We start from the raw sequence: 23,662 nt of genomic DNA, 5'->3' as shown, positions 1-23,662 counted from the left end.
TCTTCTAAGGCAGAAACTCATAAAATAAATACCTGAAATGAAGCCAAATGTAAGTAAATTACCTGATGAACACATAGAGTTTGGGAAGGGGTTCTGACTGGAAGATCGATCAGGGTTGAGGTGCTTGGAAAAGGTCTCACTGAGGAAATGGCAGAGCTAGGAGCTGAGTGGTGGTCAGCTCACAGGAAGGGGAGAGAAGAAGAATGTTCCTGGCAGAATGAGGCGTCCAATCAAAATGGATCCTGGAACACCCTGTGCTGGAAGATGGCCAGACTCCCTGCAGCACCATGAAGAAGGCAGATCGCCACAGATACCACTGTTAGAAGAGGCCATCTGATACCCAAGGTGTATGAAGCTGCTGCTTGTCCCCCAAAAGCAATGTTGATCTCTGCAGGTTTGGGATCCATAAGAAGGGTTTAAGGTTCTTGCCTAAACCTGTTAACCCATATTGTGTCACTCCTGGGAGAAGCCAACCATTTTGGTCTCTTTGTCTACTCTTGGGTGGCAGCAGATCTGTCACTTTTTTTTTTCCTGTCACATATGTTTTCTTTTATATGTGGGAGATCTGATAGAAGCAGGGCCAGCTGTTAGCACTTCTTAACACTTAGACAAGTTGCTTAATGTCCTCAACCGCCTATGAGATGGGGATCTGTCTGCTGAAGCATGGAAGGCTGGAGCCAAATCTCCACAGGAGCCAGCAGTTATGTCTCACACCGTTGTCACCCCAAGTGTCTCCTCAGGAGTGCTAGGATGCCTGGTTGTCAATCAACACTGATCAGGAGTTGCTGTGAAGATGTGGGTAGATAGTCTTCTGGTCTAGGCGGATCTCATCCAAGCACTTGGCGAGTCTCAGCAAAGCTGTTTTCCTGGAGAAGTTACCCTGCCTTGGAACTGGAAGCATGAACTCCAGTCCCAAAGTGTCCAGCCAAAGGCCCACGCTGTAGACCAACCTCAGACCCGTTAGCTCTACACTCAAGCAATCCAAATCCTCAAAACCTGTCTCTCTATCTCTCCTCTCTTTGTGTGTTCCCCTGCCCCAGTTTCTCTTCCTGCCATCCAGCTCTGTGGATTCCCATTGGTTCCATTCCTCTGTAGACCCCTCAACCAGCTCATCTTTCAATGTGTTGTTCAATGAGAGCAAAGTGCTTGTTTGCTTCATCACAGCACCCTCAGTATTTATAACAGTTTGTGGTATAGATGACATCAGGAAACATTGGCTCTGTGAGTGTGTATTTATTCATCAAAGGGCCTAGCGCTTCTCTCCACCTGCATGTGACTGTCAACTCCTGCTCACTTGCTCTTCTTGGTCTCCTCTGTCCATTTGCTCCTTCCCTCCCCCCTCTCCCTCCACCCTCCCTTCCTTTTTAAGATGTGGCTTCCCATTGGTCATGTCATAATTTTTCACTCATTACTGCAACAGCGTCTACACTGCTCTCCGAGCTGCCAGGCCTTCTCTGTTCTCCCGTCCTACTCACTGGTGCCAGATTTGTCTTCTGAAAATAGAGTGCTCATTACGTCACTCCCTCTTCCCATTCTGTTCTGTGCTGGAACTGGGTACAAAGATGACTAAGACAAGATCTCTCCCTTCGTGGAAGTACCACAGTTCCCTTGGAGTTCTAAAACATAGAGGAAACCATGGAAAGTCCATAATCCTAGACTGGGGCTTTTCTGTCTTTTCACTCTTAGGCAAGTTGTCTTAGCTCTCCAAGATCAGTTACAATTAATAATATTTTATTTTATGGGAATGGGGTTTGTAAGTGAATCAGTCTTTCTCTCCTTCCTCCCTCTTTGGGTGTGCTGTGTGTGTGTGTGTGTGTGTGTGTGTGTGTGTGTGTGTGTGTGTGTGTAAGAGAGAGAGAGGGAGAGAGAAAGAGAATATACTTTATGTTGTTCTAGCACACATTTGTAAGCTCAGCAATCAGGAAGCCAAGGCAGAAGAATCATGAGTTCAAAGCCAGCCCTGTGCTACATATAAAAATTTTAAGATAAACCCCATGAACATAAAAAACCTAATTCCAGACATGAGAGAGAAGGAAGATTTAGTCAGGGGAAGAATAGAGGAGAACAAGAAAAGAGATACCATCATAGAGGGAGCCATTATAGGTTTAAAGAGAATTCTGGCACTAGGGAAATGTTCAGAGATCTACAAGTTTGACCCCAACTAACAATCTAAGCAATAATGGAGAGGCTACCTTAAATGCCCTTCTCCAATAATGAGATTGATGACTACCTTATATGCCATTCTAGAGCCTTCATCCAATAAGCTGATGGAAGCAGAAGCAGACACCCACAGCTAAACACTGAACTGAACTCTGGAATCCAGTTGCAGAGAGGAAGGAACGATGAACAAAGGGGTCAAGACCAGGCTGAAGAAACCCACAGAAACAGATGACCTTAACAAGGAGGTGCTCATGGACCCCAGACTGATAGCTGAGAAACCAGCATAGGACTGTTCCAGACCCCCTGAATGAGGATGTCAGTTTGGAGGTCTGGGCAATCCATGGGGCCTCTGGTAGTGGATCAGTATTTATCCCTAGTACACAAATGGACTTTGGGAGCCCACTCCACATAGAGGGATACTCTCTCAGCCTAGATAAATGGGGGCAGGGTGTAGGTCCTGCTCCAAATGAGATGGCAGACTTTGAGGATCCCTCATGGAAGGCCTCACAATCCTTGGGGAGCAGATAAAGGTTAGGATAGGGGGTGAGGGGGCAGGGGAGGAGAGGAGAGAGAGGGAACTGGGACTGACATGTAAAAGAAGCTTGTTTCTAATTTAAAATCCATCTAATTACAATTATAAAAATTAAAAAAATACATTTTAAAAAAGAATCCCATACCTCTTCCAAAAAGAAACTAACTCCAACCAGCCAGCCAGCCAGCTAAGGACAACAAAACACAAGTGCTAGTACTCCTTAACCATTAATCATCACATTAATACCAGTGATCTCTGCCTTGAGTGTGGTTGCAAAATGCTTACATGGCAAGTGTTCAGTGAATAAGTGATATGAACAATTAAGATGTGTGCAGCATCATTGGTAGACATAGGTAAAATTGTCATAGAGCTCAGAGAGGGGAGATGTTACATTGCGAGGAATTTGTGAACTTATGAGGCATCATAGGATCTCTTGTGTAGCCCAAAGAGTGGGGAGACTTGAAGGGTGGAGAAAGGAAGAAAGAGTTCTGAGAAGAAATTTGTTGGGGTCAGGGTAAAGAGGCAATGTTACATATTCATGGGAGATCTAGGTGCATTGAACTATAGAACATTTTAAATACTCACATGAACAGTACAGTTAGAAAAGATGAGCCAGGTCTGCATTGTGAAAAGGGTGAATGGGCAGAGAAGTAAGGAAGAGACAGTGAGGAGAAAAATCATAGACTTGTACCATGGGTTCCCTCATTCCTCAGGCTGATCCCCTCTCCATCACTACCTCCTTCCAGCCATTCATTTCAGCTTTCTAGGTGTCTACATCAGAGGGGGGATGGACTCATTTACCACTCAGATGCTTCTCATTGGTTAAGCAAGGCAGAGGTATACCTGTCTCCTTTGACCAAAAGCTCTATACGGCCGGTCCAGAGCCTCACAGTGGGCCGAATCCTGCTACTGGAAATGGTGAGACCAAATAATTACTCCATGTCACAGGCCACTTTATTTAGCTTAGGTAAATAACACAAATACCATTTAAAGGAAAATAAAAGGGAGGAAAAAACTAGTGTCCAGAACTAGTAGTTATTATATTTTGGACGTTTTGAATGTGATTGTTCTATGTTACCAAGACAACTGGAGAGTGGTTTCCATTGATGCAGTGAGGGTGGATCAGACATATAAGAGATGGAGAAAGGGTAGAGGAGGCATGTAAGAGAGACGGAGGGAAGGCAGAAGGTAGAGAGAGAAATGTGGAGGGGGAATAAGAGAGGGAGGGAAAGAAGTGAGGGAGGAAGAGAGAAAAAGAAAGGAAGAGAGGGATGAAGGGGAAGAGGAAGAAAGAGGAAGAGAGAGAAGAGAAAATGGGAGGGAGAGTGGAAAGAAGAAAGGAGAACAAGGAAGGAAGGAGGGGGAGAGAGAGACTGAGAGAGGGACACATTAGAGGGAGGAGGGAGAGATAGCAAGACCCTTGAAGCTGGGCAGGTTTCCTTCGGTTTCTGTGGGGGTTTTGGGTGTTGTGCTGAGAGCGACTTGGGTATCTGAGGTAGATGATTTTTAGTCAAAGTTGCTCTTCAGCTCCTCTGAACAGAGCAGCTGAATTGGGGGAGGTGTCGTGCTTGCAGCCAGGGGTGCAGAGGAAGGAGCATGGACTAGGGGCAGAAAACCTGTTTCAGTTCTGGGTGACCCACCCTATGAAGTCAAGCTTTCTTTTAGTGAAATGCAGAGGCTGTCTTGCCACTTGCCCTGTGTATATCATAGACTCCCGTGAGATATGAAGTAGATAATAATGCACAAGTGATTTGTAAACTGTAGAGTGCTTCTCAGACTTAAATTGTTGTGATAACCAACTATTCATTTCTCCCAGCTTTCTCTCTCCTATGGGGTTTTAGTGCTGGAGATAAACCAACAATGCTAGATTGGATCTCTCAAGGCTATCCTTTTTCAGTTCCAGTGGAAGACACTGATACTTTCGGAATGCAAGCCAGGAGGGAAGTACACCACCCTCACTTTTAAGTTAGGCTCTGTGTTAGTATTCAGACATCTGTACTGGCCTCTCCTTGGGGTTCTCAAAGGATACACCCTCAGCTGCAGCCACTAAGAGTACTACCTTTGCATATTCACTGTGTTCCCTTTTAAACAGGCCCTGCCCACCTCCATCCTTCTCTTTCTGTCTTTCTCTTTCTTTCTTTCTTTCTTTCTTTCTTTCTTTCTTTCTTTCTTTCTTTCTTTCTTTCTTTCCTTCTGTCTGTTCCTCTCTCCCTCTCTCTGTCTGCCCCCCTCTCCCCACCCCTCTTTCCTCTCTCCTGCTGCTCCTGTCCCCAGAGGCTGGTCTCCCCCTTCCCCTTTTTTATGATCCCTTTCCCTAATAAAAAACCCCTCTGCTTGAACCCTGTCTCATGGTGTCTTTCTCTCATGTGTTGCCTTTCTTAAATTACAACACTCTGTCCTTAGAACTTGACCCTGGTCTAATTATATTATTTGGCTGGAGCAGCACAGCTGGTTGGCACTCATCCTATATGTCTAGTTGATTAATGTGACTAGGGACCAGGACACCTAATGCCATACTTAATGGGGTCACTACAGTGTAGAGTCTGGTTCCTAAATTAGCCTTTGCTCTGTTATAGGTGACACAAATGAGCACACTGAGGTCTTCCAGTATGGCCACTTCTTTCCTTTAATCCATTCATTAAGTGACATGTTGTCATTGGCTCTTACTGAGGCTGTACACATCTAAAGTAGTTAAATAAAAATGGTTAAAAAACACCATCAGCCAAATTTGTATTTGAATGTAATGTGATTTCAACCAGTGTATAAAGTCCCATGTGATATCTATGGAATAGGTTCCACTACTTTAAATGAATTTGTAGAGCAGAAGTCATGGCTTTTACACACATGTGGTCATGGCTTTTACACACACCTGGCATCCTTCAGGTGTGAACATGCTATGTACACAGCACCCAGATATAGAGGCATGTCACTCTGTCCCCCAGAAAGTCCTTTCCTGTTCACAGTCAGCACACAACTGCCATTCTGACCTCTGTCCCCAGTTTCCTTTGTTATTAAAATTAATAACAGAATTAAAAAGCAGGCATTTTTCCTGGGATATCTTGTGCTCAAAATAATGTTTCTCCAATTTATCTCTGCCTCTATGAACATCGGTAGCTTCTGTTGATTGCTAAGTATTGTTCCACTGAATAGATGTCTCCTAATTTGTTGGATGATTTTCCTAAAGTTAGGCATATGTTTTTTTTCACATTCTGACAGTATGAACAATCATGGCTCAGCCATCCTTGTAAAAGTCTGCTTGCTTATGAACATACATAGTCTTTGTTCTTGGGTACACGTTTAAATATTTTATATTTGAGATACCGTTTCCCACTAAACCTGGCTAGACTTGAGCTCCTGGAATTCACTCTTGCCTCTGCCCTTCCCAGTGGTGAGGCTACACTGCTGTATCTAGCTTTTTGCTTATTTTAATGTGCTTCTGGGGATCTGAACTTAGGTTTTCATGAAACAAATGTTTTATCTACTGAGCCATCTCTTCAACCCTTAAAATACACAAATTTTATAATGTAACTTTTAAAGCTCCACTAATCAAAAAGCACCATAAACATAAAATGTACTCAGGTCAGAAAAAGCATTATTTACTTCAAGTAAAAAACATGTTATAACTAGTTAACAAGTTTATCAATTTTAAGGTCACAGGTCGCTTTCTATTCTAATATGTCAATCTAGGAAACATGGTCCAATCAACATAGACTTGTATAAGTTATAAAATTATGTGAGTGAAGAATAATATTTCATAGCAATATAGCAAAAACAGGAATTAAAATTATCTTAATATTTGACTCTCTGAGGGGAGAGACGATTTAATTCCAGCTGGCATTAATGGAAACACTCCCTTCCTCCAATGCTTCTGGTGAGTTGTCAATCATAACTATCTTCCAAGAAAGCAATTTGAGAAAACTTGTCAAGATACTTCAACATCACATTGGACTCAGTCAGTCAACTTTGAAGCATATATCCTATGACTAAATTTAGAACCTCAAAATTTACGATTATAGAATGATGTATTGGAAGCAAATTGAGTACCGAGTAATTGGACTCAAATTAATTCCAAGAGTAGACTCTTACACTATCACCTATTTCTAAAGTTACAAGGAAGGGCTTCCTTTTTAATGGTAACTGAGAAACTAGAGTCCCAACTATACCAATTGTTGACTCTACAGTATTTAAAATATGCATGCAAGGTGACGTGAGTGTGTTATAAAATTAACTACACTCAGTGCTGTTAGTGCCAGGAGTGAGGTTATTCCTTATTGTCTTTGTTAGTTTTTGAAGGTTTTTCTCTATTTTCAACAATTTTCCAAGTGAGCCATGGAACCTTTGAAAATTATTTTTTAAAAGCAAAACCTTTCTGGGCTGGTAAGAGCAGAAAGAGAGGGTGGTTATTACAAGTGGTGCCCTCTGACCTCCTCCACGGGAGTGCCAGTGCACATGTGCATGGTCTCGGCCCTAACCACATACAATAATTGAAGAAATACAAATAATCCAATATCTGGAAATAATAACTGTAAATAGAATGTTGTATCGTCCAATCTGATGGATATAGTTAGCAGCCATCAATTTTTAAAGGTTTAATTTTAATTATATGTATGTATGCATGTGTGTGTGTGTGGGGGTGTATGTGCACATGCGTACAGGTGTCCTTGGAAGCCAGAGGCTATGGATACTCCTAGAGCTGGGGTTGCAGCAGATTGTAAGTTGCCACACACAAGTGTCAGGAAGGGAACTTGGGTCCTCTGCAAGAGCAGTATTCACTCTTAACCAGTGAGTCATTTCTCCAGTCCTAGCCATAATATTTTTCCAAATAAAGCAACATAGAAAATACCTATTCCTGACCAGGAATATGCATGAGGGGTAAAGACAGGGGTAAACTCAGGTCAGACTGCTTCTGCCCAGCTGGAAAACGCTATTTTGTTTCCTGCTTTATGAGTTACAGGCTCTTGACCAGAACTTCAGCCATATCACAGCATTTTACAACATTCCTTTGCTAGCAAGGATTGCCTTTCCTGTCCTTATGAACTTTCAGTATCTTTGGCTCAGCTTACAGTAGGACTGGTCCCTGAGTTTAAAATGTTAAGGGTAGGTTTGTTTTAAGTGCTTAAATCACTCTATTGTGATTCTTCCAATTTTCAAATATTAAAAGGATGTTCCTATTTTTTTTTCCATCAGGTTATACATTTCCATGTTAGAGTATTTACTGTGTGCATGTTGTACCTGCTCTTAGCACAAATGAGAGTCTCCTCCTGCCCTGAAAGGGGAGTCTATGCCTGAATGGCAGTCTAATTTGATTTTACCCTTTGCTATCATTTGGGGTTCATGGCATGAGAGTTTGGAGAGAGGACAGTGGGTGGGCTCTTTGATGTATTTTCATGTAATATGGTGTGCATGCATGTAGATGTCTCCATGTGTGGCTGTATGTGTGAGTGTGTGTTCATGGAGGCTCCAGTGTGACATTTGATATCTACTTATTCATTGAGGCAGGGTCTCACAGTTGAACCCAGAGCTTGCTGGTCCTAGTGCAGCTTACTCCAGGGATCTGGTCTCTGCCTTCCAAAGGCTGGAGTCATAGGTGGACCACTATTCCCATTGGGCTTTTATGTCAGGTTTTGGATCTGACCTCCGTTTTCCTGCTTGTGTGGTACATATTTTGCATGTTAAGTTGCATTTCCATCTCGAGTGGGTGGGTTGTAAAGCCCACCTCTCTTGGAGACAGGAGTTATTGGAATACGAAAATGGGAGATAAGGCAGCAAACAGAGGTATGTTAAAAAACATGAGTCAGTTACATCAATTGAGACAGAAATGCTAGGGGTTGTCTGACTGGCTAGTGGGCAGGGATGATTATGAGCATCTTGTCCATTGTAGACACGTGGTATATAAGCAACAGCCTTTCAAAGATTCTGCTGAAGAAGCTGGAACATCAAATTAAGCCACTGAGTTTCCATCAGCCCTCAAAAATAACCCCCATTTCATGTCTCCTGGCCTATCCCCTTCAGTTTTTTTTTTTGTTTTTTGTTTTTTTTTGGTAAGTTAGTGTATCTGTCACCACACTTATGTATATGAACTTCTTTGTTCCTTAACTACTATGCATTTCCTGAATCATTCTTTGTGGTTTTGACCTTGAAACATATTTGAGATAGTGTCTTGTGTATCCCAGGCCACTGTCCAAACTCACAGTGTGGTCTGATGGCCTTGCTCTTCCTACACCTACCTGTGGAATGCTGGGATTACATGTTTTGATTTTGCATATGGCATATCATGGTATTTAAATCTCCACGACATCTCATTTTGAACATTAATGTTGTTGGTCACATTCTTGTATTTGTAAAAGTGTTGACTTCCACATCAGATTTTAAATCACAAAAAGGAAATGGTGTGATATACTGTATGTCCTAAAACACTGAAAGACTCTTAAACTGATATGAAACGCCAAAGCTGAGGTACATTCTCACACTATAGAGAAGAGGAGGACTGACAGAATAAAGCCACTGTCTACCGAACGCCACTGTCTGCTGAACGCCACTGTCTGCTGAAAGCCAGTGTCTACCGAAAGACACTGTCTACCGAATGCCACTGTCTATTGAACAAGGATCTTTGTCCACATGGTCCAGTTGGGTGAATATTTTAGAACTGGAAGAATGAATAAAAGATTAAAAACATTAACCAACTCTGATCAAGGTCCCTCCCCTTCCCCATAAAGAAAAACTCCACCCTTGAAAGCTAGTCCTTGTGGGACAGTGATTGACAGTTTGGAAAGTGCTGCAATTTTTATTTAAATTTGAGTGAAGAGATGTGACATGCTTTAAATGCAAACAAATGCAGACATGGCCATCATTCAACACACTGGAGAGCAGGCACCTGTGCTTTGGTAATTTATCTCCTGGTTTTCTGGAACAGCCCACCCCTAGCATCTCCCCCACCAGTGCTCCATTCCAGCCCCATGCCAACACAACACATCAGACCTCCAAGGTATTTCACCTTCTTTTTAATCACATCCTATAACTAGTGCCTCTGAGTCCAGCTGCATACTTTTGAGTTATTCCCAAAGCCTTTGCCAGTGGTTTGTGTGTAAATGACACCTTCTCACCTAACAGGTTCCAGCACACGGTGAAAAACTAAGGCCTTTCAGAGGTATTTATGTCTTGAATGACCAAGAACCTCTTCTCCTACCTGATCCCTGACTCTAATTACACTCTAATAGCTCCAAGTAACACTAGTTGTCCTTTCTTGGGATGTTCCTAGCTCTGACTTATCAGGAAACACCTTCAGCTCAACTTTGGGGAGTGTAACCAATCAATTTGAATCATGACCTTGCAAAGTAGAAAAATACCTTCAAATATTAGTAAAGAGCTATTTATCACAGCCCTTTAATAGCAGCAATTAAAGGCCTATGTGGGAACAGCTTAAATGTTCCAAATAAGCAAATAAATTATGGTGTATGCCATATGGCTGCACAATTTGGATTTTCAATGTCACCAAAGGCTTATGTGGCAAAAGCTAGAAAAGTCAAATCACAGTTTAAAATACACAAAAACATTCGCACGGGGCAGGTGAGGAATGCTCTTTTTGAGTGATAGCTGTGCTTCTGGAGGTCCAGGGCTTCAGTGCAGTAGAAGATGTAACTCTGCCAGTGGTGGTGGTGATGGTTGAATCATTATGTGGGTGAATTTAACACCACTCAACTACACACAGGATGTGACCCAAAGGTAGGAAGCATGGTAGGAAGACTTCCCAAACAAGCCCAGAAGTACATCCCAGGATGACTTGACCTTAGATGACCTTGTTTGGGAGAAACTGACATGTTTTTCAATGAGAAGCTCCAGAAGCCCCAAGGCTGGGATCCTGCAGACAAGATACAGGAGCAGGGCTCTCTGGACATGCCACCCCCACGCACCTGGGCTTCAGGTGCAGCACTGGGATGTCAATCTGCAGAAGCACACTTTCCTACCTCTGATTTCAGGACAGCTTGCTAGTTGTTGATTTTGTCTATCTTCCCTCTCCTGTTTCAGTATAAAGACTTCTTTACCATCCTGAAGGCTGCTGCTTGAAGCCCTCCAGGGAACACTGTTTACAAACTATAGTTATGGGAAGTTATTTGGGGAGGTGAAAGTCGGAGAACACCCCAAAGATATCAACTGGAGTTTTGGAGGGATTTTCTTGGTAATCAGACCCTGATGATAATAAGCCAGTGGGTCACATCGGCTCTGTAGGCAAGAACATTGTGTGAGAAGCTGCTTTTCACATCTTTTATGGGGGTGGAATTTGAATGGGAACCCCCCAGAGGATTACTAACAATTAAGCTCAAGGAAAGTGGGATGCATTCAAGGTTTACCTCAATGGGAAATTCTGTGAAGTCTATTTCTACAGAAGCCTTGGCACCCTAAGGTTTTTGGGTGATTTATGCAAGCAAGAGCTTGATAACGTCTGGTTATTGCTTCAGAGTCCAAAGGAAGGTCAAAGTGAGCCACAAATAACTTAGTGTTCTTTCTGGAAAATTCTTACAATGGTAAGGGAGAAGAACAGGATATTGAATGATATGGATAACAATATTTCCAACTTGCAAAAATGAGGACGAGACAGCAAAGGGAAGAGACATGGAAATGACAGTGGTGATTACCCGCCCTGGGGGAGCTAAGCAGTTATTTAAATACTTTGTCCTGTAAAACATTTCTATAATGAGGGTATGTGTGTGAGATAAATCAAACCTGACTTAATAATATGAAGAGTTTGGAACCTATTCCCTATGGTGGGATGCCTTGCTCAGCCTTGATGCAGGGGGAAGGAGCTTGGTCCTGCCTCAACTTAGTATGCCAAGCTTTGTGGACTCCCATGTGAGGCCATACGTACCTTTTCTAGGGAGTGGATGGGGTCAGATAGAAAGGAGGTGGGGGAAGGGAACCGGAGGAGAGGAGGGAGGAGAAACTGTGGTTGGCATGTAAAACAAATAAAAAAATTTAAAAAGTATGAAGGGCTATCGGGGCTGGGGAGATGGATCAGTGTAATAGCACTGACTGATTATGCAGAGGATCCAAGTTCAGTTTCCAGCACCCACATGGGGGCTAACATCTGCCCATGACTCCAATTTCAGGGGATCTGACACCTTCTTCTGACTTCTATGGGTACTGCATGAATGTGATATACAGACATAATGCAGACAAGACACTTGTATATATAAAATATAATAAATGTTTAAAAGGGGAAAATAAACCACAGAGATGCTTTCTTTTTCCCCTCCTACAATTGATTGATTGATTACAAAGTCTTTCACAATCATTGTGCCTGGGATGAGCTCCATTGTATTTGTAGACATTTGTCATTATGAATATCCATATCATACTGTGTCCTGATTATTCACTAAAATTCCTGCTTCCCACTTGGTCACACCACTTACTATCCCATAGTGGTACCTCCTACTGCCCTACTATAAGATACTTGTTGTTCCAAAAGAGTTGCTCATGTGCTACAAAGCTTATCACAAGACCTGCTTATTACCAGGGTGCTCTTGAAGGTGTCCCCAACTGTGGAGGAGTCTTCCAAATTAAAGGAAAACACAATAATCCCCTTGACAGATGGTGATAAATTATAGATAGAAAGAACTTTACAGGGACACACAGGCAAGAAAAACATATCATTTTGCTTTTTACAGAGGCAAATGTGGACTTCTGACTCACCTAAGGAATCCACATTCTTTTTGAGACTTTGTGTCTTTGAACTTGAACAGTTAAGTTGCTGAGAGGAATCACCATTGAAAAACAAGTTGGGAAGCTACAGGTTAAAAGAAGCAGAGAGCATCATTTGTTCTCTGGACAGGAGAAGACACTAAGATCAGTGCGATGCTTCAGGAAGATATGTTCTGTGGCTAGGAATGATAACCACAAGCTCTAGCCCACATCACAAGCCCACCCCAAAACACAGTAATGGGCACATCTTGACATGCATATGGCATAGCAAAACCTGAGTTTCCTGGAAAATGCCTCAGTGGTACATTGGGATCAAATCCAAACCACAAAAGTTAGAACATCCTGTCACCAACTGGCCATGTGTGCCACTGCATGTCTGTCCCTCACATTGTGGGCACAGGGACAGGCTGACATCAATGAAGCCTTATGTTTGTGTGTTAGGAAATAACTGGATGAAGAAAGAGAGAGGAGAAAGAAAGGGATGGAATGAATGTTTATGACTTCACTTTGATAATTACCATGATGACAGATGAGAAGGGAAGACTTTACTCATTTGCTGTAACTTGTGTAGAGTTCTCAGAGAGAGAAAACAATAGGGCAATTCTGAAACCACCTTGGTATAAGTACATACATGGATGATGGGAAAGGTACCCAAACAGTGGAGCAGATGTTAACAGTATTCAGGGATTATGAGGCCACAGAACATAATCTTAAAGAAGAAACTTATTATTTTTTAGGATAATTTTTGAAATAGCTTTTACCCCAAGGAGATACAATCAATTCCAGAGATCATTCAGACTGGAAGTACTAGGAAAGAGCATGTATGTTTCTCACAGAAGTCAAGGTTTAATAATACCCCAGAGGGAATGACTCGACAAAGAAGCAATGCTATTGCATCTGTCTGACAGCATCCATTAGTGCACACTGCCTGCAAGAAGCCAGCGGCAGCCATGAAAGTACTTTGAACCCAGAATGGAAAAAGGACACATGAGATAATCAGAGGGTGCATATGTGTGACTAGTGTAAGATAGAACAGTAATTAACTATAACTCTTGGTGTGTTCTGTCATTTAGATCTACACTAAGAAAATAGCAACAAAGAATAAGGATCTTGAAGAGTAAAGAGCCAGTATGTGACTCCCTCCTCCTATGGAAGAAGAGGTGGAAAGACTAAGAGGCAGTGGTCAGAGAAGAAAGCAGTGAAAGTATCTTATGGACACGACAGCACCACTGCACTCAGGAATTCCAGCTGTGGTTGCCTGCTCGAGACCACACAAGATCAAGCCAGTCAACATTCCTCATGGATGGGAGCAGCTCAGGAGGGCCACGTCTAAAGGAGGAGCTATGGATAGCTGGTTTCTGGGGAAAGAAGAGCCAGTTTTCTGTAAGGGTTTGGTCCTTAGTAGGTCACTAGAGATCAAGTGGATGGTTCTATACTCATGGGTATATGGATAGTATAAGTTGGACTTGGTGAGTTACAAAGAAAAAGTGGACATGAAGTTGGGAAGGAGTGAGATGGATCCTGGAGGAATTGGGGGAGGGGTGGGAAGTCAATTTGATCAAATTACATTATATATGGAATTCTCAAAGAATTAACACAAATATTATATTGGAGAATGAATGCGTGGGCTTGGAAACAACCAATCGTATAGAGAAGGAGGAACCTGAAATCATACTGAGCAGCCTAGGGTGAGGCTAATGTCAATCACGCTGAGGTTCTAAAACTGTTCTTTTCCATAGTATGCAGTAAAATGCTGTTTTCTTGATTAATAGTCCCAAATAACTATATTATAAAGGAGATCTGCATTAATAAGAGCAAATTGAATATTATTAAAGAAATGCAACTCATCATATGTAGACACTAAAACAGGCTATGGTTTTACATAGATCCACAAAAAGTAGTTGTGATAAAGCTTTATATGAATAAATTATTTTATACAGTATGAGCTGAAGAGCTAAGGAGATGGTACATATAATTTTTGGAAGCAGATCTTGTTCATTACGATGGAGTGTCAGAGGGAACCGTGAGAAGAGGAAGAGAAACACCTGGCTGCTTCTGACGCTGAAGCTTTAAACCCTTAAGATAAGATGTGGGCAGAGGGGATTCTTGGTGTCCAGGCGCTGCTGTTTCCAGAAAGGCTTCTGGAAATCACTGCATGCACACTGTGTGATTTCTACAAAGGACATAATTACAGGTCAGTGAGACATCTCAGTGGGTAAGGTGCCTGCCATACAGCCTGATGACCTGAATTCCATTCCCAGGACCCACATAATAGGAGAGAGCCGACTCCCACAAACTATCCTCTCAGTCCTACACTCAGGCTGTGGCTTGAGTGCCACCCCCCGGATAAGTAAACAAATGCATTAAAAATGTACGCGGAGTGTGTTCACACACAGGAAACTTCTAAGTGTCGATGTGACCCCATTTATGGTTCCACTTAGGGGCAGTCGGACATGTATAAAAGTGAGACAATTGAATCACACTTGCTGGCTCTCCAGATGGAGAGAATTCTTACTCTCAAATTCTTAACGGCCAGTTGCTATGAGTGTTTTAAGGAAGATCTCTTGAGAGATACTGAGTTCTATGTAGCATCCAGTCTTTCTATTTGTTTTTTTTTTTGATCACTCCATCATCTTGAGATTATTAAACCAATTCCCTAAATGCTATTTTATTCCATTTCTATTCCTAACAAGCAGTTTTAAAATTTGTATTGTTTGGGGAAAGCAATGGATTGTGGATATTTTGTGTTATACCCTTTTCTGTGTAAAATGCTTTTAAACTCAAGAATTTTAAGCCATTTTCTCTACATGAAGTACCTTTCATTGAGGCAATTAAATTTTTATTTTTAGGACACTTTCCTAGATGCAACTAAAAAAGGGATTTTCTGTGAGGCTATGGCTCTTATGCAACTCTAACTTACTTAGTCTAATTAGGATGTTCAAAGAAAATGTCAGGAATTCTAACAATGACTTGCACTTAGGGAGAAAAATTAAAGTGATGGGAGCATCCTTTGGAGAAGTTTCCCCAAGCCTGCATGCTAGAGTGTTCCTTGAGATTCTAGAATTCTGGGGGGAATTTGACCCACTCTCTTTCCATTGATAAAATGCAAGGGAAATAGAAACCTGCCCCTGGCTCCCTGCTTACTGCTGAGTGTGCTATGACCCTTCACTGCATCTTTTTTAAGAGTTTGCTATTTTAGTTAAAATAGTACTGGTAAAAGGCAGAAGTCATTCTGAGCATTACCGAGCTATCCACGGTGCTGCCTCACACACACAGCATGCATTCATTCTGTCTTGTCAGGTCTGCCTTTCATGCAATGAGGAGGTGGTAAGAAAGACTTCTACTTTCATGTGGCTGCATGTTTTCCATGACAGAGTTTGGAAAATCAGGAGCGTTTAGTTGTTCGCAGTGCTCACACAGAGGACTCTGCCCCTCTGCACTGGAGCAGGCAGCCAACCACTCACCGGCAGGGCAGGATCCTGACCACATCATTGGGCTTATACCCTTCGATGCAGACCGCACAGTTATCAAAATCAGACTCTGTTTCCTGCAATAGAAGAAGCAGAAGAGCCGACTTTAACTTCCATCCTGAGCAAACACTGTCATAAACCAGAGGCAAGCTTGCCTGGAGCCAGCCTCTTAGCAGCATTACCCATCATCTTAATCAATAATTCACCAACTGGATTAGTTTCCACCCTTCCCAATCTTCACATATTGTTTCCACTCTGAGCGCTTTTGTGAGGGAAACTCCATTCCCACGTGCCATTCCCACAATGTTGTAAATGACAATTACAGGTGACAGCAAAGTCTCAAGGGTGAGAAATCACATTCATCTGAGAGGTTTATAACATACTCAGTCCTCTGGAATCTAAAGTGTGTATTAAGTGTAAATATAAATGGAGTTTTGATTTTTTTCTGTATGCAAACCTAAAAGAGGCACCTTGTGGTTTACTTATGTTATCATGCTGCACTTTCTACTCTCTGGTTGAGGGGGAAAGATATTGATGAAAATAAATGTTACTTCTAAATTTGTGTGTGTGTGTGTGTGTGTGTGTGTGTGTGTGTGTGTGTGTGTGTGTGTGCGCGCGCGCGCGTGCGCGCAAGTTCATGTGAGGGTACTTGTGTGTGCATTAGAGATGTTCTCATCACCAACACCATCATCATCATGATTACTATTGAGCTAGTCTCTCATGGTACCTGGAGCTCCCCTGCTTGGCTTGACTGACTGGTCAGCAAGTCCTAAGAAGCCTCCAATTTCTATCTCCACAAGTGTTACCACATTTGACTTTTCTGTGAGAATTGGGGATCAAACTCAGTTAGGGCAAGCATGTTACCAACTGAGCTGTCTTCCCAAGCCCCTGGTTATCTTCTTAAAGGAACTTTCTCTTGCCAGTCTCATATTATTTAAACTGATAGCAAATAACTTGTGAGAAAAATCAATTATTCAGAGCAGAGACAACACCTGGCTTCCATGTGAATGTGAATTCATTACCAAGTCTCCAGGGATGTTAAACATACATGCTGTATTGTAATCCATTGTTCTAAAGGATTGGGTGTGAGGTACCTTCAGAGGCCATAGGCTTGGACTATGCAGCCCTTTCCATCCTTCCTGGAGGTGTATCAGGGCCTTAGGCTTCTTGTCACCCTTCTACAGTGAGGGAGGCTGGTGCAATGACTGGGGTTTTAAGCCCTAGAGTTCAGAAGAGCTAAATATCTCTTACACACTTATAACCTAAACTTACACAGAGAGCACAGCTTGATGCATAAACTAACCCTCTTTCCCAGGACTTTTGGAAAAACTTCCACTGGGTCATTCTAAGAGTAACTATTCTGCTTTTATTTTGTGAATCAATTGGAATAATGCAGGCAAACACTAATTGAAATATTGAATTTCTGTTTCCTGTTTTTCTTTTTGTTTTGACTTCCAGACAGCTTCAACCTAAGTTTAGGACCAGTTTTTGTCACATGTTTCAAGGAACACTTAGTGGACTTTGTTTTCTTGCAGTTTATGCTTTTCTGAGACAGTATCTAAGTAGTCCTGGCTAATCTGGAACTCATTATGTATACCTGGCTGGGTTGGGATCCCCGGAAATCCACCTGCCTGTGCTTCCTGAGGTCTGGGATTGAAGGAGTGAGGTAACACATCTGACTTCTTGCACACCTTTTAAAGCATATATTTATTGTATACAATGCTGGTTTCTCTATGACATTTCTGTGCTTGTGTATGACACTATTCAACTGATTCAGTATGACACTCTCACGCATGTGTGTCACTCTTCCATTGTTCCACTGGGACACTCTCACGCATGGGTGTCACTCTTCCATTGTTCCACTGTGACACTCTTACGCATGTGTGTCACTCTTCCATTGTTCCACTGTGACACTCTCACACATGTGTGTCGCTCTTCCATTGTTCCACTGTGACACTCTCACGCATGTGTGTCGCTCTTCCATTGTTCCACTGTGACACTCTCACGCATGTGTGTCACTCTTCCATTGTTCCACTGGGACACTCTCACGCATGTGTGCCGCTCTTCCATTGTTCCACTGTGACACTCTCATGCACGTGTGTCACTCTTCCATTGTTCCACTGTGACACTCTCACGCATTGTGTCACTCTTCCATTGTTCCACTGTGACACTCTCACGCATTGTGTCACTCTTCCATTGTTCCACTGTGACACTCTCACGCACGTGTGTCACTCTTCCATTGTTCCACTGTGACACTCTCACGCACGTGTGTCACTCTTCCATTGTTCCACTGTGACACTCTCACACATGTGTGTCACTCTTCCTTGTTCCACTGTGACACTCTCACGCATGTGTCACTCTTCCATTGTTCCACTGTGACACTCTCATGCATTGTGTCACTCTTCCATTGTTCCACTGTGACACTCTCACGCATGTGTGTTGCTCTTCCATTGTTCCACTGTGACACTCTCACGCATGTGTGTCACTCTTCCATTGTTCCACTGTGACACTCTCATGCATTGTGTCACTCTTCCATTGTTCCACTGTGACACTCTCACGCATGTGTATCTCATTCTTCCATTGTTCCACTGGGACACTCTCACGCATGTGTCACTCTTCCATTGTTCCACTGTGACACTCTCATGCATTGTGTCACTCTTCCATTGCTCCACTGTGACACTCTCACGCATGTGTGCCACTCTTCCATTGTTCCACTGTGACACTCTCACGCATGTGTGCCACTCTTCCATTGCTCCACTGTGACACTCTCACGCATGTGTCACTCTTCCATTGTTCCACTGTGACACTCTCACGCACGTGTGTCACTCTTCCATTGTTCCACTGGGACACTCTCACGCATGGGTGTCGCTCTTCCATTGTTCCACTGTGACACTCACGCATGTGTGTCGCTCTTCCATTGTTCCACTGTGACACTCTCACGCATGTGTATCTCATTCTTCCATTGTTCCACTGTGACACTCTCACGCATGTGTGTCGCTCTTCCATTGTTCCACTGTGACACTCTCACGCATGTGTGCCACTCTTCCATTGTTCCACTGTGACACTCTCATGCATGTGTATCTCATTCTTCCATTGTTCCACTGTGACACTCTCACGCATTGTGTCACTCTTCCATTGTTCCACTGTGACACTCTCACGCATGTGTCACTCTTCCATTGTTCCACTGTGACACTCTCACGCATGTGTCACTCTTCCATTGTTCCACTGTGACACTCTCATGCATGTGTGCCACTCTTCCATTGTTCCATGTGACACTCTCACGCATGTGTGTCACTCTTCCATTGTTCCACTGTGACACTCTCACGCATGTGTGTCGCTCTTCCATTGTTCCACTGTGACACTCTCACGCATGTGTGCCACTCTTCCATTGTTCCACTGTGACACTCTCACGCATGTGTGTCACTCTTGTTCCACTGTGACACTCTCACGCATGTGTATCTCACTCTTCCATTGTTCCACTGTGACACTCTCACGCACGTGTGTCACTCTTCCATTGTTCCACTGTGACACTCTCACGCATGTGTGTCACTCTTCCATTGTTCCACTGTGACACTCTCACGCATTGTGTCACTCTTCCATTGTTCCACTGTGACACTCTCACGCATGTGTATCTCAGTCTTCCATTGTTCCACTGTGACACACTCACGTATTGTGTCACTCTTCCATTGTTCCACTGTGACACTCTCACGCATGTGTGCCACTCTTCCATTGTTCCACTGTGACACTCTCACGCATGTGTGTCACTCTTGTTCCACTGTGACACTCTCACGCATGTGTATCTCACTCTTCCATTGTTCCACTGTGACACTCTCACGCACATGTATCACTCTTCCATTGTTTCACTGTGACACTCTCATGCATGTGTGTCACTCTTCCATTGTTCCACTGTGACACTCTCACGCATTGTGTCACTCTTCCATTGTTCCACTGTGACACTCTCACGCATGTGTATCTCAGTCTTCCATTGTTCCACTGTGACACTCTCACGCATGTGTGTCACTCTTCCATTGTTCCACTGTGACACTCTCACGCACATGTGTCACTCTTCCATTGTTCCACTGTGACACTCTCACGCATTGTGTCACTCTTCCATTGTTCCACTGTGACACTCTCACGCACGTGTGTCACTCTTCCATTGTTCCACTGTGACACTCTCACGCACGTGTGTCACTCTTCCATTGTTCCACTGTGACACTCTCACGCATGTGTGTCACTCTTCCTTGTTCCACTGTGACACTCTCACGCATGTGTCACTCTTCCATTGTTCCACTGTGACACTCTCATGCATTGTGTCACTCTTCCATTGTTCCACTGTGACACTCTCACGCATGTGTGTTGCTCTTCCATTGTTCCACTGTGACACTCTCACGCATGTGTGTCACTCTTCCATTGTTCCACTGTGACACTCTCATGCATTGTGTCACTCTTCCATTGTTCCACTGTGACACTCTCACGCATGTGTATCTCATTCTTCCATTGTTCCACTGGGACACTCTCACGCATGTGTCACTCTTCCATTGTTCCACTGTGACACTCTCATGCATTGTGTCACTCTTCCATTGCTCCACTGTGACACTCTCACGCATGTGTGCCACTCTTCCATTGTTCCACTGTGACACTCTCACGCATGTGTGCCACTCTTCCATTGTTCCACTGTGACACTCTCACGCATGTGTCACTCTTCCATTGTTCCACTGTGACACTCTCACGCACGTGTGTCACTCTTCCATTGTTCCACTGGGACACTCTCACGCATGGGTGTCGCTCTTCCATTGTTCCACTGTGACACTCACGCATGTGTGTCGCTCTTCCATTGTTCCACTGTGACACTCTCACGCATGTGTATCTCATTCTTCCATTGTTCCACTGTGACACTCTCACGCATGTGTGTCGCTCTTCCATTGTTCCACTGTGACACTCTCACGCATGTGTGCCACTCTTCCATTGTTCCACTGTGACACTCTCATGCATGTGTATCTCATTCTTCCATTGTTCCACTGTGACACTCTCACGCATTGTGTCACTCTTCCATTGTTCCACTGTGACACTCTCACGCATGTGTCACTCTTCCATTGTTCCACTGTGACACTCTCACGCATGTGTCACTCTTCCATTGTTCCACTGTGACACTCTCATGCATGTGTCACTCTTCCATTGTTCCATGTGACACTCTCACGCATTGTGTCACTCTTCCATTGCTCCACTGTGACACTCTCACGCATTGTGTCACTCTTCCATTGTTCCACTGTGACACTCTCATGCATGTGTCACTCTTCCATTGTTCCACTGTGACACTCTCACGCATTGTGTCACTCTTCCATTGTTCCACTGTGACACTCTCATGCATTGTGTCACTCTTCCATTGTTCCACTGTGACACTCTCACGCATGTGTGCCACTCTTCCATTGCTCCACTGTGACACTCTCACGCATGTGTGCCACTCTTCCATTGTTCCACTGTGACACTCTCACGCATGTGTGTCACTCTTGTTCCACTGTGACACTGTCACGCATGTGTATCTCATTCTTCCATTGTTCCACTGTGACACTCTCATGCATTGTGTCACTCTTCCATTGTTCCACTGTGACACTGTCACGCATGTGTATCTCATTCTTCCATTGTTCCACTGTGACACTCTCATGCATTGTGTCACTCTTCCATTGTTCCACTGTGACACTGTCACGCATGTGTATCTCATTCTTCCATTGTTCCACTGTGACACTGTCACACATGTTTCTCATTCTTCCACTCTCCAGTAACTTCTCCTATACTCCCACCCTTTCCACACCTCTTCTTTTCCTCAAGTAGGAAACCCTTCTACTTCTAAATCCTTTTGTAAAAATCTAGATTCTGCACATGAAAGAAATTGTAGTACATCATCTTTCTGCACCTGGCTTATTTTGTTTAACATGATGATCGCTAGTTCTATTATTGTTCAGATGCCATTATTTCATCCCTTTTAATGTCTCAATAATGTGCATATACATCACATTTTAATTATGCATTCATTGTTGATGGGCAACTGAAGCTGACTGTACAACTTGGCTACTGTTACATGCCTAACTTCAAAATTTCTCATGTTTGGTTGCCAATAAACTGAATGTATTTTATAAATATTTAATATGTTTAATAAAAATATTCTAAGTACCAGATATGTATAGACAACACAGGTTTACATCTGTCCCCCTTTCCATTCCTCTCCCTCTTCTACTTTGGCTGTTAGAAAAGACAAGACTTTCGTTGACTACATCCTCAACCAGAGGAAAAGCAGTTCTCACCTTGTCGCCCTTCCTAATGGTCCTGACCTGGAGCTTGCTGATGGCTTTCTTTGCTGCATCTCCCAGTCGGCGCTGAAAAAACAGAAGCTGTTGGTTTACAACAAAGATGTGCATCCTCACTTACCCTCTCATGGCATTTCATAAACCAGAGCTCTCCCCGAATCATACCTATGTCATGAATGTTAAGGGCAATGGGTGGAAGATACAGGGGCCAGGCATTTGCGGAAAGTGGTTCTAGGAATCAAGGTCCATGAAAAAAACCATTGGAGAAGTCCCTTGTTCATAGTGTTGGGCTCACACGACAGAGCATACAAAATAGAAACATCTTAGCTTCAGGGTATATCTGCACAGACCAGCAACTAGCAAAAAATAACATATTTCTTAGCTTGTTAAAGTAGCTGGCCAGTGTGTGACTTAGCAAACAGCTGCTCTTTTTTTACCATCAAGGCTTTGTATTTGCTTGTGTCTTTCAGTTTTCTCATATAGACCAACCGAGGCAGCCTGCAGCATATACTCAATTACCTTCTCCCTTCTGTGTGCACTTGAGTATGCTACATAGAGAGTTAGGAGAAGGCTTAGTACACACATTTTTTTTGCCATGTGAACATGAGGATCTGATTTCAGAGTCCCAGGACCCTTGGAAGAGCAGCTGTGGCATCCCAAGTTTGAAACCCCAGAGCTAGATAGTGGAGACAGGTGGATCCCTGGAGCGCTCTGGCCAGTCCAGTCTAGCCAATCAGTAAGCACCACATTCAGTGAAGAGCTTTGTCTCAAAAAATAGAGATTGACAGAGAAAGGTACATTTGCCTTTGGCCTCCACATGCCTTTGAGTTGTTATGAGTGTTTATACACACATAAATGTGCACACACCCATATGAACACATTCAATACACACACACACACACACACACACACACACACACACACACTTTTATTTTGTGCTTTTGGTGTTTGAGACAAGGTCCTACTACGTAGCCTGGGTTGGTATTGGACTAAAAATCCTCTCAGTTTCCTGAGTACTAGGACTGGAGTCATAGTAATGTACCACCATGCCTAACACATATTTTAAGTATATTTTCTGTCAAATGCAGATCTAGGTTTTAGAAAAAACTGTAATCTCCCAAATTCCTAAGTTTTGTAGCTTATCATCTATAAGAATTTCCATAAAAGATGAGTAAATACACTCATATATGAATTTGAGACATAGAGCAAAGGATTACCAGCCTAAAATCCTCATCACCAAAGAAACTAGGAAACAAGAAGGACTCTAAGAGAAAAATGCATGGACCCTGGAGAATGGGAAGGGCCAGGATCTCCTGAGGTAATTGGGAGCATGAGGGTAGGGGAGAAGGAGCTGGCAGAATGAGAGGAGGAGAAGAGGAGGGGAGAGGAGGAAATGGAGGAGCAGAAAGGTTGAGTCAGGGGAAGAATAGAGGAGAGCAGGATGAGAGACACCATATTAGAGGGAGCCATCATAGGTCCCAGGAGAGATCTGGCACTAGGGA

The 23,662-nt window shown here is 43.2% G+C and overlaps 1 protein-coding gene across 1 annotated transcript in view; it reads right to left on the bottom strand.

The window, feature by feature from the left end:
- Positions 1-23,662, bottom strand: part of Rnf150 (ring finger protein 150) — a 207,565-nt gene that overhangs the window by 56,344 nt on the left and 127,559 nt on the right. The window contains exons 4-5 of the mRNA XM_027406133.2: positions 22,158-22,229; positions 15,853-15,935 (exon numbers count right to left, since the gene is read on the bottom strand). Coding sequence (XP_027261934.2) covers positions 15,853-15,935; positions 22,158-22,229 — 155 coding nt within the window. The remainder of the gene's footprint in view (positions 1-15,852; positions 15,936-22,157; positions 22,230-23,662) is intronic.

Source organism: Cricetulus griseus, chromosome 3 (assembly GCF_003668045.3).
Source record: "Cricetulus griseus strain 17A/GY chromosome 3, alternate assembly CriGri-PICRH-1.0, whole genome shotgun sequence".
NCBI lineage: Eukaryota > Metazoa > Chordata > Mammalia > Rodentia > Cricetidae > Cricetulus > Cricetulus griseus.
Note: the sequence above shows the minus strand (reverse complement) of the source record. Positions and strands in the feature narration are given on the sequence as shown.